This window comes from Cornus florida, unplaced genomic scaffold (genome assembly GCF_030987335.1).
Source record: "Cornus florida cultivar Cherokee Brave unplaced genomic scaffold, ASM3098733v1 CherokeeBrave_3.0.0_Hap2_Chr10, whole genome shotgun sequence".
NCBI lineage: Eukaryota > Viridiplantae > Streptophyta > Magnoliopsida > Cornales > Cornaceae > Cornus > Cornus florida.
In genome coordinates this window covers 112086942-112103185 of record NW_026775580.1, presented here as the reverse complement: position 1 = coordinate 112103185, position 16244 = coordinate 112086942, and the positions used below count along the sequence as shown (strand labels likewise).

General features: G+C 26.7%; 1 protein-coding gene and 2 non-coding genes across 4 annotated transcripts; 1 reads left to right on the top strand and 2 right to left on the bottom strand.

The window, feature by feature from the left end:
- The first annotated feature begins 8404 nt into the window (after positions 1-8404).
- Positions 8405-12835, top strand: LOC132277201 (chloroplast processing peptidase). Of its 2 annotated transcripts, XM_059778979.1 has the most exons (5): positions 8408-8989; positions 10698-10835; positions 11911-11997; positions 12243-12310; positions 12433-12835. In XM_059778979.1, the coding sequence occupies exons 1-5, from the start codon at positions 8465-8467 to the stop codon at positions 12563-12565; spliced, it is 951 nt and encodes a 316-aa protein (XP_059634962.1). In that variant the 5' UTR covers positions 8408-8464; the 3' UTR covers positions 12566-12835. The 2 variants fall into 2 exon arrangements, with proteins under 2 accessions (XP_059634963.1, XP_059634962.1); XM_059778980.1 differs by lacking the exon at positions 10698-10835 and having other exon boundaries at positions 8405-8989.
- Positions 12836-14506: 1671 nt separating this feature from the next.
- LOC132280630 (small nucleolar RNA snR60/Z15/Z230/Z193/J17) lies at positions 14507-14598 on the bottom strand. The gene has a single exon (XR_009471637.1). It is a non-coding gene; the product is annotated as a small nucleolar RNA snR60/Z15/Z230/Z193/J17 (small nucleolar RNA).
- A 546-nt stretch (positions 14599-15144) lies between these two features.
- LOC132280632 (small nucleolar RNA Z43) lies at positions 15145-15236 on the bottom strand. Its single transcript, XR_009471639.1, has one exon. It is a non-coding gene; the product is annotated as a small nucleolar RNA Z43 (small nucleolar RNA).
- Positions 15237-16244: the final 1008 nt, after the last annotated feature.

Genomic DNA, 16244 nt, shown 5'->3' with positions numbered 1-16244 from the left:
ATTAATCCAAGAAGCCTATAAAGAGACGCATGGAGGAAGGACGAAGGGGTACAAAAATTCAGAATTCTAAAAATTCAGAATTCCAGAGTAAAATACAGAAACTCTGCCAAAGAGTTTCAGTATTTATTTATTTATATAAAAAAAATTTATTAATTGATATAAAAAAGAGTTTTATCTATACAACTATTAAATATGCAAAGAGTTTCAGTATTTAAGTATTTATTTATTTATATAAAAAAATATTTATTAATTGATATGAAAAGAGTTTTTATAAATAAATAAAAATTATAAAACTCTAAAATCTACCTAATAAAATTTAAATTAACCTATTTAAGTATTTATTATTATAATTTTTTAATAAAAGAAAATCTAATTAGACAATAATTATTAATATAAAAAATATTTATTAATTGATATATAAAATAAAATAATTTTTTTTAAAACTCTACCACAAATTAACTTTTATTATGAGTTTCTTAATAAAATTAATTCTAATTAAACAAGTATATATTTAAAGAAAATAAAATAATTTCTATAAAACTCTGTCACTAATTATCTATTTAATTGATATAAAAAAAAAATTATCTATACTATTATTAAATATGGAAAGAGTTTCGGTATGTAAGTACGTATTTATTTATTTATATAAAAAAATATTTATTAATTCATATGAAAAGAGTTTTTATAATAAAAAAAAAATCTACCTAATAAAATTTAAATTAACTCCTTTATCTATTTATTATTATGAATTTTTTAATTAAAATAAATTAATTAGACAATAATTATTAATATAACAAATATTTATTAATTGATATATAAAATAAAATAAATTTTTTTTTTTTTTTAACTCTATCACAAATTAGCTTTTATTATGAGTTTCTTAATAAAACTAAATCTAATTAGACAAGTATATTTAAAGAAAATAAAAATAATTTCTATAAAACTCAATCACAAATTATCTATTTAATTTTCAATAAAACTTTAACACACTAGAACAAGATATATATTTAAAGAGTTTTTCTAAAACTCTAACACAAATTACCTATTTATCTATTTTATTATGAATTTTTTAATAAAAGAAAATCTAATTAGACAACTATTATTAATATAAAAAATTATTTATTAATTGATATAAAAAGAAGTTTTAAAAGAGTTTTTATAAACTCTAACACAAATTACCTATTTATCAATTTATTATTATAAAATTTTTAGTAAAAGAAAATATAATTAGACAAGAATTATTCATATAGAAAATATTTTTTAATTGATATAAAAAATAAAATGATTTTTCTAAAATTCTACCACAAATTATCCTTTATTATGACTTTTTTTAATAAAAGGTAATCTAATTAGACAAGAATTATTAATATATAAAAATATTTATTAATTGATATAAAAAGAGTTTTTATCTATACTATTATTAAATATGCAAAGAGTTTCAGTACTTATTTATTCATATAAAAAATATATTTATTAATTCATATGAAAAGAGTTTTTATAAAAAAACTCTATAAAACTCTAAAATCTACCTAATAACATTTAAATTAACATATTTATTATTAAGATTTTTTTAATAAAAGAAAATATAATTAGAAAATAAATTATTGATATAAAAAAATATTTATCAATTGATATATAAAATAAAATAAATTTCTAAAACTCTACCACAAATAAACAAATATTTATTAATTCATACAAAAAGAGTTTTTATATATAAAATAATAATAATAATAAAAAACTCTAAAATATACCTATTAAAATTCAAATTAACATATTTATTACTAAGAATTTTTTAATAAAAGAAAATCTAACTAGACAAGAATTATTGATATAAAAAATATTTATTAATTGATCTATAAATAAATAATTTTTTCTCTACCACAAATTAACTGTTTTGTTTTTTATAAAAGTCTATCATATTATCTATTTGTTATGAGTTTTTTTAATAAAATAAAATATAATTAGACAAGAATATATTTAAACAAAATAAAATAATTTATATAAAACTCTATCACAAGTTAGTTATTTTATTTTCTATATAACTCTATTACATATAACCTATATTTATGAAATTTTTAGAAATATTTTTACAGGAAAAAAAGAAAAGATTTTCTATCAAACTCTAACACAAATTATCGATTTTATTTTCTTTAAAACTTAATCACATATAATATGTATTTATCTATTTAATTTGAATTTTTTAATATAAGGAAATCTAATTAGACAATGATATATATTTAAATAAAATTAAATAATTTTTTAAAAGAGTTTATATAAAACTCTAACACAAATTACATATTTGTATATTTATTATGAGTTTTTTAATAAAAGAAAATATAACTAGACAATAATTATTAATTAAAAAAATATTTAATAATTGATATAAAATTGTACCACAAATTAGATGTTTTATTTTTAATAAAACTCTATCACATTAAACAATGATATTTTTAAAGAGTTTCTATAAAACTCTAACATAAATTACCTAAACTCTATCACAAATTAACTATTTATTTTCTTTAAAATTATATCACATATAACAAATTAGCTTTTATTATGAGTTTTAGTATTTCAGTATTTATTTATTTATATAAAAAATATTTAATAATTGATAAAAAATAGTTTTTATAAAAATAGTTTCTATACAATTTTCAAAAATTACCTAATAAAATCAATCACAATAAAATATTTGCTAATTGATATAAAAAGGTTTTTTTTAAAATAGCTTCTATAAAATTCTAAAAATTATCTAATAAAATCAATTACAAAAAAAAAAAAAAAATTTAATTGATATAAAAAAGAATAGCTATTCAAAATGGATAATTCTCACAATATAACCGGCCGGCCCAGTCATTATTTGGAGAGAATACATGTCATCATCCTATTAATCCAATAAGCCTATAAATAGAGGCATAGAGGAAGGAGGAAGGAGTACAAAAATTGATAATTCTAGAAATTCAGAATTGCAGAGTAAAATACAAAGCTCTACCAGTATTTTAGTATTTATTTATTTATATAAAAAATTATTTATTAATTGATATAAAAATAGTTTTTATATAAAATACAGAAGCTCTGCCAAAGAGTTTCAGTATTTATTTATTTATATAAAAAAGAGTTTTTATAAAAAATGAAAAAAAAAAAAAAAAAAAAAAAAAAAAAAAAAAAACACTATAAAACTCTAAAATCTACCTAACAAAATTCAAATTAATATATTTACCTATTTATTAGTAAGAATTTTTTAATAAAAGAAAATCTAATTAGACTCGAATTATTGATATAAAAAATATTTATTAATTGATATATATAATAAAATAATTTTTCTCAAACTCTACCACAAATTAACTGTTTTTTTTTCTATGAAACTTTATCATGTTATCTATTTATTATGAATTTTTTAATAAAATAAAATCTAATTAGACAAGAATATATTTGAACAAAATAAAATAATTTATATAAAACTCTTCCACAAATTAGTTATTTTATTTTTTATAAAACTCTATCACATATAACCTATATTTATGTATTTATTATGAATTAACCTATTTTTTATAAAACTCTACCACAAGTTTTAATTTTTTTGCAAGTTTTTGTAAGGTTTATTGTTACAAGGTTCAAATCAACAATTAAAAAAAATATGTATATGAAAACAAAAATTCTATAAGTTACAAAACATTACCACGTGCAATGTACGTGCCTTTTCCTAGTATATATATATATATAATATATATATATACAAGCACAACAGATATATAGATACACATATGTACATACACACAATAGACATATACATATATATACACACAACACTAACATATATGTGTATATATATATATATAAGCATAACTGACACACATATATACACAAGCACAACATCAAATTAACAGCCTATGCGAGAGAGAAGAGAGTAATAGCAGATTTGATAATAGTTATATGTTATGTTATATTTGGCATAATATTTGATAAAGTTATATTTTAGCAACTCATTTGGCATGTCATTGAATAACCCATTATATTTTGAAAATAACAGCCCAAATAGCAGCCATTTGAGTTGCTCTTAGGATGATATATTTGAATCCATTTCATTACGTACACCTTGAAAAAAATTTAATTTGGGTATATTGACATGGCTAATCATAGCTAAATTGTTATCCATGAAAAATTTATAATATACTTATTTATTTAACTCTATCTACAAGAATAGTAAATCGTTGAAACTTGAAATTGCGGTTTAGGTGTTGGACTAAAATTGGTGCAGGCGCGAATATAGTTGTTGCATAGTTATAACATATTTGTTAATTCTATAAGGACAAAATTTTCATGTTTTTTATTTTATTTTTTATGTTGTTGACACATTAGTTTTATTAGAAAAAAATAGAATAAGATTGATGTCGTGGTGTGTAGTAGTAGGTAGAATTAAGATAATTGAGACTTCCAAATGATATTATCAATGTCTTTTTCTAATGCCAGATGTTCATTCAAACAATAATGAGAGTTTCCATTCGACTATATTATTATATGAAATCAATATCTTTTTTTTAATGGCAGGACACTCCATTCAAATAATAATGAGAGTGTGTATTATTTGACTATATTATTACAAATAAGCTGTACATTGACTGCATTTGGTGACGTTTTGATTTTTTATTTTTTCAATTTTAAGAAAGTATAAACATAATTTTGTTTTTTCAAGTGAAAATAAAAAACAAAAATAATATTTATTAATACTTGTTGTTGTCACATATTTAAAAATATAAAATAATAACTGTGTTTAGTAATATAACATATTTGTTATAAAATGAACATAATATTCTTTAAATTTTTTATTTTTTTCATGGCAATAATTTTAAGAGTTATTGATTAGAGGGGAGGATAAATGACTTGAACACGAACTCTCAGATAGAGGGAGCTAACCACCCACTCAGGCATTACACTTGCTTCCATTAATATCAAAAAGCCATAAATCTAGAAAATCTAATTTAAAAGTATAAATCTTAAAAATACTCAATACATTATAAGTACAAAATTAGATATACGAAGACAAAAACATTCCCACCAATTATGTATATAAATATATGTATATGCATGATGTATACATTTATTATGTGATATATAATATATTTAGCATATGATAATTTATTATGAATAAAAAATATTAAATAATATATATTATATGTAATAAAATATATATTGTGTTATAATATTGTAAATTAATTATAATTTAATATTTACATATAATATAATATAGATATGATATATAATAATAGAAAATATCTACTGCTTAATAATTTAATAGCATTATATTCTATATCAAAAATTATTTTGTCACAAAAAATAATTTACATTATTATTTAATATATTATATATTAAAATATATTTTTATCAAATAGAAAGTAATATACAATATTTAATTTATTCTATATTAAAAATATATATTCTTATTAACATTTAATATGCAACTTAGTATATAACATAAATAATATGAATTTTATTTGAAATGAATAGTGACTGTGCAGTAATATTAGTGAAAATGTTTTTGCGCTACAGTGCCGAAAATATAAGAAACATTATTTTGATGTTTTCTCTTTTATTCACAAAAATTGAAAACGTTTTCTATTATAGAAAAACAAAAACATTTTATTGAACGCGATTTTTTTTTTTTTCGTTTTGCCTTTTTAGAAGTTGACAACAGAAAACAAGAAGAGTAATGTTACAGTAACCGAATTTAATCACCGAATAAGATCCGAAATTGCCACATCACTCACTCATTCATTAAATGAAAAATTCTATCATTTTAAAAAGACTACTTTACCCTAAAAAAATCATCCAAACCCTTCCACATCTTTTGTCTCTCAAATAATCATCCAAACCCTTCTTTATTTCATCCAAACCATTTCTTATTTTTCTCTCAAAATTCCTCCATCTCTGTCATTGTCCTACTCGCTTCTCCACTTCCACTGCCACCATCTTTCTGTTCACTGTCCTATCCACCTCTCCACTGCCATCATTTCTGTGTTGCCTCCACCCCTCCACTGCCACAATCCCTTAGCTTCATATCTCTCCCTAAAAGACTTTCAAATTTGTTCCTTCTCAATGACCCATCAAACTTTTCAAATTATCTATTTATTTCTATTGTCTTCTTTATTCAAATAAGACCCAATTCAACAATACACCATGACATAGACGAGTATAGTCATTTTTCTTCACAAAGCCCTAATGAAGTTAGAGATTAGGGTATATATGCGAGAGATGCGAAATTGAAGAGAGAGAGAAGAGAGAAGAAAAATTATGATTTAATTGCTGGTTTAATGGGTCACCATTAATTTTTCTAGTGACTTGTTAAATTGAATGTTGGATGATGATACAGCCTTTCTTGTTTATCGCTTGACCCAATCGAATTAATTAAAGATTAGAGATCATGGAAGGAAATTGCATACTTATTGATGAGACGATGGGGTTGTGGTTGATATATATATATACACACACACACACACACACATACATATAGAGAGAGAGTCATTTTGAACACAAAGACTAGATGATTATTTGAGAGAGAAAACGTGGAAGGGTTTGGATGATATTTTGAGGGTAAAGTAGTCTTTTTAAAATGGTAGAATTTTCCATTTAACGAATGAGTGAGTGATGTGGCAATTTCGGATCTTAATCGGTGATTAAATTCGATTGCCGTATAATTAATCAAACAAGAAATGTTTCTAGTTATTAAACGCAGCCTTAGGGCTCGTTTGATATAACTTTTACTTATGCTTTTACACAGAAGAAGAAGAGAAGTAGAAGTTATCACTTCTATTCGACTTATTTGATAGTGTTTGGGAATTGCATTTTAGAAGAGTTTTTAATGTTAAAAGAACTTTTTTGTCGGTTTGGCAAAATGCTTACTAAAACTCTTCTACTACTAATATAACTAATTTGCCCTTAGATGAAATAAGTTTCCAAACACTAACAAATGAAATAAGGTTCTAAACAATAACCATCCTAACAACTGTAATCAGAACTATGATATTAACAAACATTTGTGAAAGAGCAAAATATGTTACACATCTATCGTGAAAATGATTTAAAAATTATTTCTTTTACATTGTTGTTGTCTATAAAATGATCTAAATAACACTCTTCTACATTTTTCATTAATTTCACTATAAGGAAGTCGTTCTATATATATATATATATAAACAGTAAACATCCAGATGTAGATAGAGAAATATTAATTAATTGGAGAAATAGGTAGGGTATATATAAACAGTAAACATCGAGAAATATTATTTAATTATTTTTCTTTCTTTCGGTTTTTTCAACATAATATATGTAACTCATTTTATAAATTCTTTCTTTTATAGTGTTTTGAGAAATTGATATATGAAAGGATTTTTTTTTTAATTTTAAATACAACGCTTTACATATACGTTCACCTATTTTTCAATTCAATTTTGAGGTGAAAAAAGGAAGAAGCTAAAAATGGAAGGATCTTTTTTTTCTTCATTTTTTTTTGTTAGTACATCGTGGTTGCCATAGAAAGATTCTGAGGACACCATTATATACATGTTCATTTTGATGTGAAAAAAAAAGCTCAAGATGAAAAGTATTTCCCAATTCAATTTTGATGTGAAAAAAAAGCTAAAGATGAAAAGATTTATTTGTTCTTTATATTTTTTGGTTGACCGTGGTTATGCAAGTTGAAAGAGTCATTAGCCCAACTTATAGAGTTTATTTTCGTAACTATCATCAAGCAAATCATATAAAATATACACATATATTACCTGTATATGCCCACAGCTTCGCAAAGCTAAGAGAAAATAAAATTGAAAGCAAAAACATATGATGGTAATGTATATGAGAAAAAGGGAAAACAAAAAACCAAAATCAAGAATGAATCGAAATATAAATTGCAATAAAATAAATAAATAAATAAATATATATATATATATATATATATATATATATATATATATATATATATTGTTTTCACTCATTGTTCGTTAAAATCTAACAAATCTGATTCACGATAAAACTTAAAATAATACTGTATTTAGGAGTTATTTATCCAATAAAAAAAATACAAAGTACCTAGTTTTGAAATCTTGAAGATGAGAAAAAAGAGAGGAGGAACCTGCTACTATGTGAAATTATGAACCAGATGAAAGAGACAATATGTGATGCGGCTAGATTTCTTTACATATATATAGGGATATAGGTAGAATATTTTATTTTTTGTTCATAAATAAAAGAGTATGTTTGGTATTTTGGAAGTTTCATTAAATCCTTTAACAGCTTTCCGATCTTTAAAAAAACCAGCGTTTAAGAAAAGAAGTGATATCTTACTAGAGCTGTGTGGGGACAGTATGGACATTTCACTAGTATTTCAGTTGCAGATACAGTACTGTTACATAAATTCATGTCTAATTGCGAATTCAATTTTAGTGCGCCGTGGAGGGTAAAGCTGTGACAAGAGATGATATCCGTACAGGTAGTCCCTCCATTGCCCTCGTTGCGAAGCCCTGGTTTCAGTTTTACCCATTCCTTTATACCCTTCAAAAACCCTAATTCCACTATCCTCAGTTTCAATCCTACACCAAAATCAGTCCAATTTAATCAAACCCTGTTCACACCTCCCTCCAAAACTCTTAAATCTCGAGGATTTAAGCATTTATGCCATAAAGATCGCTTGCGGAGACTGAATTGCAATGGGTTCAGAGACTCCGCCGAAGAAAGCAAGGCGGTTTTGGACTCTGAGGGCGGCGGCGGAGGTGGAGGCGACGGCGGAGATGGAGATAAAGATGAAGATGATGGGCAGTTGGGGAAGAAGAATGGGATTTTGCCGGAATGGTTGGATTTCACTTCCGACGATGCGAAGACCGTTTTTGCAGCGCTTGTTGTATCGCTTGCGTTTCGGTCGTTTGTGGCGGAGCCTAGATATATTCCCTCGTTGTCTATGTTTCCCACATTCGATGTTGGAGATCGAATTGTTGCAGAAAAGGTGATAACATCATCTTTAATTTCTTAATATACATTTCATATGAATTGTTGTTCATTAGTTTTGAATTTTTTTTATCTTGAATGTGATGAACATGGAAATTAATTTGTTTTCATGTTATTTGAAAGTAAGTCGGTCCATGTTTGTTTGTAAAATGGAGGTTCAGCTTTAGTTTGAAGCTTTCATGGTGCGTGAATGAATTGATTGTTGTGATTCAATTGAGTGACTAGAGGGGCAATTTTGTATGTAATACAAATACATGCATTTTGTGTGTGCCCCTCTTTGGTTTTTGTGTTCTTTTACCTTGGGGACCAGTGCAAATTAAGAGTATCTTAACTAGGGCAAGATACGTAGGCAGCCTTAGGTGGTGTTTGGAAAATTTTAAAATTTTAAGTGCTATATTTAAGTATTGATTATTAATTAGGAATTTCTTTGAAATTTTTATGAAGTTTGAAGTGTTTAGTGATAAATCCTTCACCTAAAAATTTATCCCATTTTCATTGTCACTTATTCTTGTAAGTGATATTTATTTTTATGTCATCAAACATACTTAATTGAATAAAGACTTTTTATTAAGAAATAAGTACTGAAAACTACTTATAAAAAAAAAGAAAAAAAGAAGAAGAAATAAGAAATAAGTACTGAATTGAGTTATCAAATTATCAAACAGCAGAATAGTTGGAGAATTGTGGATCAAAGCCTATAAAATAAACAATTAAGCAAACAAATAATGGATCAAAAAGGCATGCCACCACCACAACATGTACCTTGACAGTGATGGGGACAGATAGACACGGTTTCCTCGGCATTCCCAGCCTAACCCTCATTATCAGCTTCCAGACCCAGCAAGTGGACGACCACTACCCTAGTCATGCACAAAGGGCTTGCCTTTTGAAGGATTAGCAAAGTCATTTATTTGAAGTAGATTCTATTTTGGTGCTTAGTATTCGCTTGAAATTTGAATTTTGATTCATGTAGAATATTGTTGTGATCACAAGATTATAAATCGAAATCTTTTCTAACATGATGGAAAAAACTATGTTGCTAGTTCTTAAGATTTCTTACATAAATATATATATATATATAACTCTCTATCTCCATCTCTCTCTCTATATATTTATATGTGTGTGTATATATGGGCTGACACACACACAGTAGCCTTATAGTATGCATCTATAGATTAAAACAGCTATGTATAGCCTTTCAACTTTACTCTTTAATCAGGTATTTTCAGAGTTAGTTTTAGTACTTCCCCCCACCCCCCAAGTTTAGTTTTAGCACTTAGGCTCCGTTTGTTTCGATGGAAAAGAAAATATTTTCCTTTTTCAGGTAAAATATATTTTTTATTTTTGTTTTTTGGTGTCTGGCGAAAGTCTAGGTTGAGTCCATCTGGTGGGGTGTGTAAAATAACTTGCCGAAAATTGATGAGTAAGTTATTTTTGCTAGATTAAATTTTTTTTTTTTCTTTGTAAATATTTTACCACAACCAAACACCAGAAAATAAAAAAAATATTTTCTAAAAAATATTTTTACATCCAAACAAACGGAGCCTTAATCTAAAATAAATATGAGGAAGTAATGCTCGAGTTTTTGTGGCCATTGAGATTTATATGTTCCTTTGTTCTGTTTTTCTAAGGAAGTAACCTTTTGGCAAATAATCTAGTGTTGAACTTTTAATCGTTAAACTGAATGTTAATCTTCAAATTTTCAGGTTAGTTATTATTTTAGAAAGCCATGTCCAAATGATATAGTGATTTTTAAAAGCCCTCCAGTCCTTCAGGAAGTAGGATATACTGATGACGATGTCTTCATTAAAAGAATTGTTGCAAAGGAAGGAGATATTGTGGAGGTGAGACAACGAAACTCCATAAACTCATTTCATTTCTTTTCTCCTGCACCATGCGATTTCTATATGTAAGTTTTTCATTTGTATCTTGTGCAGTTATTTTCTTATTTTTATAATTCCTTGGCTTCCAGTTTTTTTAATAGCCCTAGGAAAATTAGTATAGTAGTATTTGTAGTGGTGAGAATATAAAGATGAAAAATATTTGATATAGTAATCCCTTCTACTCGGACCATATTTTGCCATTTCAAGCTTGCCAACAGTTTGTTACTGTAAACTGTCAAAAGCACTGTGGACATCTTTTACAGTCATGGAGGTTTCAATAGTACTTGGGATTGTTTTCATTACATTTCTTTTTATGATTATTCTGAATAGAAAATCAATTTTTGTCTGTGAAAAGCTAAATAAATTAACATACATACATCTGGAGTAAGCCACACTGTAGATTTCGTATTGCTTGTGTCCAAAAGCAAGTCTAAAAATTGTGCAATTGAATGATAATTTTTTTAACCATCTTCTACAGGATGGAAGAAAATTAGCCTTGCATATGGGAACTCATCATATTTTAACTGTTATGTTTCAATTGAACAGTATAATCTAATCCTGTTATTATTATTATGAGTTGAGAGATAAGTGGCAACATGTGTACAGTTAAATCCATTAATTCAACCTCTTGCATGCAGCCTGATCCATACTGTGTACACAGTGATCCATGTTCTAAGCACCATTGAACCCTCAAACTAAGTTTCTATGTTGCATATTTTTTAGGTCATGCAATATTTTTTCAGAAAGTGTACATGTCATTTCCATTTTTTCGAGAGACAAATTGGATTTACTTAGATGTTTTCCCATTGTTACCCTTTCAAGATATAAGACCGATGATCACCACAAGTTATTCTTCAGTTACCAAACTCTAAGATTTCCTTCAACTCCCTGGCCTGAAAGCGCTGAACTGTGACTTATACTCTCTGAATTATGAAAATAGAAGAATAAATATTTGAGCCTGCATTTGATAAGCTCATTTAAATTTTTTGAAATATTTTGACAGTATTACATAATTGGTTGATTTTGTTGACTGCAGGTTCATGGAGGGAAACTAATTGTCAATGGGGTTGTGAGAAATGAAAATTACATCCTCGAATCACCTCACTATGACATGACACCAGTTGTGAGTTCTACTCTGCTATCAATTTCTCTTTTTCGTTTTCTTGCCCTATCTTTTTCCCCTCGTGGGTGATTAAGAAAGATGGCACATGCAGAAAAAAAGTTATCGTATTGTTTGAGGTCTGGAGTTTAAATCTGTGAGCTACATTCACTCATAAAGTGGACAGTAGCTTTAGAAGACTTGCCCAAAAAAAGGATTGAATTGCAGATCAATATTGATTTGAAAGCGCTCTATATTTTGTGATGCAGCGTGTACCAGAAAACTCAGTCTTTGTGATGGGTGATAATCGTAATAACAGCTATGATTCACACATATGGTAATATATTCTCATTCCTCAGTTTACAAGAAGTTGTTTGTTTCCTTGTATTTCTTTTCTTCTTTCGTTGTGGTGGTTGTCATTGTTGGGAGCTAACTGACTTCAAATTATTTGTTGTGAAGGGGCCCCCTTCCTGCCAAGAACATAATCGGAAGATCTGTACTTCGCTATTGGCCCCCAACTAGGCTAGGTGGAACGGTTCTTCCAGATGGCTGTGCCATTGACAAGCAGGAGAGCAGTTTGGCATCTAAATAAAACAGAAACCCAGCCTCGCCTACTGGTGATTACATTTAAGGGTGAAGCTGCAATATTGAATTTCATTGCCATTTTTTTACAGGTCCCCCTTGTACTTTACTTTTTCTGTAAAATTATAGTTTCTGTTGTAAACCGAGAAAGGGGACAGGCCTTAGGATGGTTAATTTCTCGATTCTCCTGTTCACAAGTTTGTACATCCACTTGTTTTTGCTGTACGCTGATTTTGTTCTCTCTAAGCGAGAGATGCCAAGTGGTTTTGTTCATTTCTCAGATTTTGTTATGCATGGTAAAAGATGCGAAAGGAGAAGATTATTTAAACAGATCAGTGGCAAAAAAGAAGGGATTGATATTTTTCCTAAATGTGGGTAATTGTACTGAGAATAATATACAGGAGATACAAACAAAAAATTAGTATTAAAAATAAAATTGGTTGTCTACAAAGTGCACAACCCAGAAAGAGAGACAATCAAAATAAACTATGAAAATCTCGCAATCAGGAGACATCCAGAGTCTGTCTGCATCTGTCTTCATGCATTCTCTCCTTTGGAAATGAACATCTATTTACTTAATTCAGTCAAATTTAGGTCATGCAATCAATTTCATGTCTTATTTTATTTAATTTTTCCCAATTAGAATAACAAATTTAATGTTGTTAAATAATTTGTATAGAGAATGGTTATGAGCAAGAAGAGTTGTTTTCTAAAAGTTATATAAATGACAAACCAAAAAAGATCAATATAACTTTCAAGCTCGTTGGAATTGAATCACTAATTTTATAAAATCCAAACTAGCCTTAGACATCCAAGTTTTATTTACTTTGTTATTCTTTCGGTTATGTTATTCCTTAATCTATTTGAATTCATGTGTAACTGAACTCCTCAACCAAGATTTAGAAGGTAACCTCTATTAATAAAATAAAATTCTTGATTTGAATTCTATATGTTTTCATGATGATTAGAATTTTACAACTTGTAAATAAAAAAATTTAAGTTCTGCTTGGTTTGTAATATGAAAACAATTTTCTATTCTCAAACAACTAAAAACATAAAAGAGACAAGTGTAGAAAACACCCCTAAAGTATTCCTATTTAAAAAAATATGCAAAAAATATTCTTAATCTTTTCATATTATGTAAAGTATTTCTATTTAAAAAAATATACAAAAAATATTATTAATCTTTTCATATTATACAAAAATATCCCCGCTGACACAAATGAGTGCGCTGTAATAGTGGGGAAGTATTAAAGGAACTCTTAGGACCTGCTTTGGTTAGGAGTGCTGGTCTCCAGGGTGTTGGTGAACAATGATTCGACAGTCAATGTGAGAACTAATTCAACAGAATTCATGTCCGTTACAGGGCACCAGTCCAGCCAAAGGTTGTCTTTTTACTCTTCTAAAAATGCCCAGCAAACGATCATATATGTTTCTAATTTCTAGGATAGAATTGTTATGTAAATATTGCCTTACATATATATATATATATATATATTTTTTTTTTTTTAACTTTTTTCTCCATGTATATCTCTAAACCATTTTTTTAAAAAACTTTACAAACTTTTAAAACAAAATTTTAATTTTGCAAAATTCATCTGTTTTCTTTAATTTGCCCTTTGTATTCTTTAGTTTGCACTTCATAATTATCCATTGCTATGTCCTCCAATAATGTCATTTTCAATTATTTTACAAAAATTATTTATTTTCACAAAATTGAAACTTTTAAGAATATTTTATGCACCGTGTTTTTAGATCTTTTTCTGCACTTACACAAACATAAAATTATACAAAAAAAAAAAAAAAAAAAAAAAATCTGCTGAAGTTATTGAGATTTTATTAGAGTTACAAACCAAAAACCAACCAAACATTGAAAGGCAATTAAACTAAATTTTGACTTAAAACACCCACTTTGCCAAATTTTGTTTTACAAAATATATTCTACCAACAGAGGAGTCATCAGATAGGAGCGAAAGACATTCAAATTATATATAATCACAAGGATATCATTTGAACTATGCTTCTGATCATCACATGACCCATCTCATCTAAAAATTAAATTTAAAACACAAAAACACATATGACCATATGTTTCTCTCGATCACACATTTATGACACAAATATTATACAAAGTACAAACTTGTTATGGTTGTATATATACATATACACACACCTCAGAATGGCAGGCTCTTCATAGCCTTTTTTTTTTCCTTTCTACATATCTATCTATCTATATATATATATATTGAAATTAAACTATATTATAATTACATTTGGAGTTCTGCAATTAGAATTGAAAAAGCAATTAAAAAAATGTGAATTTTCCCCCGACTCTAATTCCATGCAGCCAAACACAGCAACAAGAAAGACAAGGATAGCAGATTAGCCTCATAGAGAAGATTAAGAGAGTCAACACAATTTGTTTCAGACATATGCTTGTCAAATTGAAATCGTATAATCATTGGCCAATCTATAAAGCATGAAATAAAATGAGAAAAGTAAATAACACTGTAAAAAACCAAATTAAAATAGAGATAATTATTTAATAGAAAAGGAAAACAAAAAAGCACTAAGAAAAAAAATTAGTGAGGACTCAGTTTATGGGTGGTGATATATCAGAATGGTCGTCAAGGCTTATTTGCCATTACGACGAACGAGACCAATCACATTCATCACAGTCCTCCCCTTCCCTTCTCGAATCTAATAGAAAAACGTTAATAGATACATCTAAATCTATATATATAGGCACAGCCACTAAATATACTTTCTTGTTCTTTCAATTTTCACAAAACAATTCAGAAAGAATTATACAAAATATAAAATAGACCTTTTGGATTCAAACTCTGATCCATCTCGAATAACTATATAGAAATATATAAACATCAGACTCATAGAAAACCCCGACTCAAATTGAAACCCCATCCAGACTTTAAAATCCTTCATTATACCTGTGTGCATGAGAGAGAGAGAAGCATGAGAGACGGACTTCGTCTCCAGCAAAACCCTAGCTCACAAGGAATACTCTCGAAAATCGTGAACGCCAATAAATTGGGTTTATTTGCTAGTACTTATAGAGAGGCATCTGTGGGAGCTAGGGTTTTGTAAAGACATATAGATTTTTACTAAAATACGCCGGGTGCGTAATAGTATCTGTCCCCCCTGTTTGGTTCCGTTTGGATGCGGCAATTAAGGAATAGGTTGCCTCTGTAATTCTACAAATCACAAGTAAAAATACACATGGATTGCTAGCGAAAGTGTATGCACAACGATCAAATAAAAAAATTATAAATAATAAAAAAAATATATAAATAAGAATAGTTTTGCAGTATAAATAATAGTTTAAAATTTTAAAATAAATGATTAAAAATTAAATATAAAAATAATTATATATATAGAATTCTCAGTTTAAGATTTTATTGGTATATTTTGATATAAAATTGTTGTTATATATTTATTTAAATAAACTATATGTTTTATTCTCCAATTATATTTCTTTTTATTGAATTTCAGTATTCTAACTATATATTATTATTTCTCCTCCAATTAGATTCATTTATTGAATTAAATAATATTTTTTAAATATTATATATTAATTTTCTTTCATTTAATTTCAATAATTCATTTTTAAATATTATATATTTCCTTCTCTGATTAAATTTCCTACTACTATATTATTAAATAACTTTTTA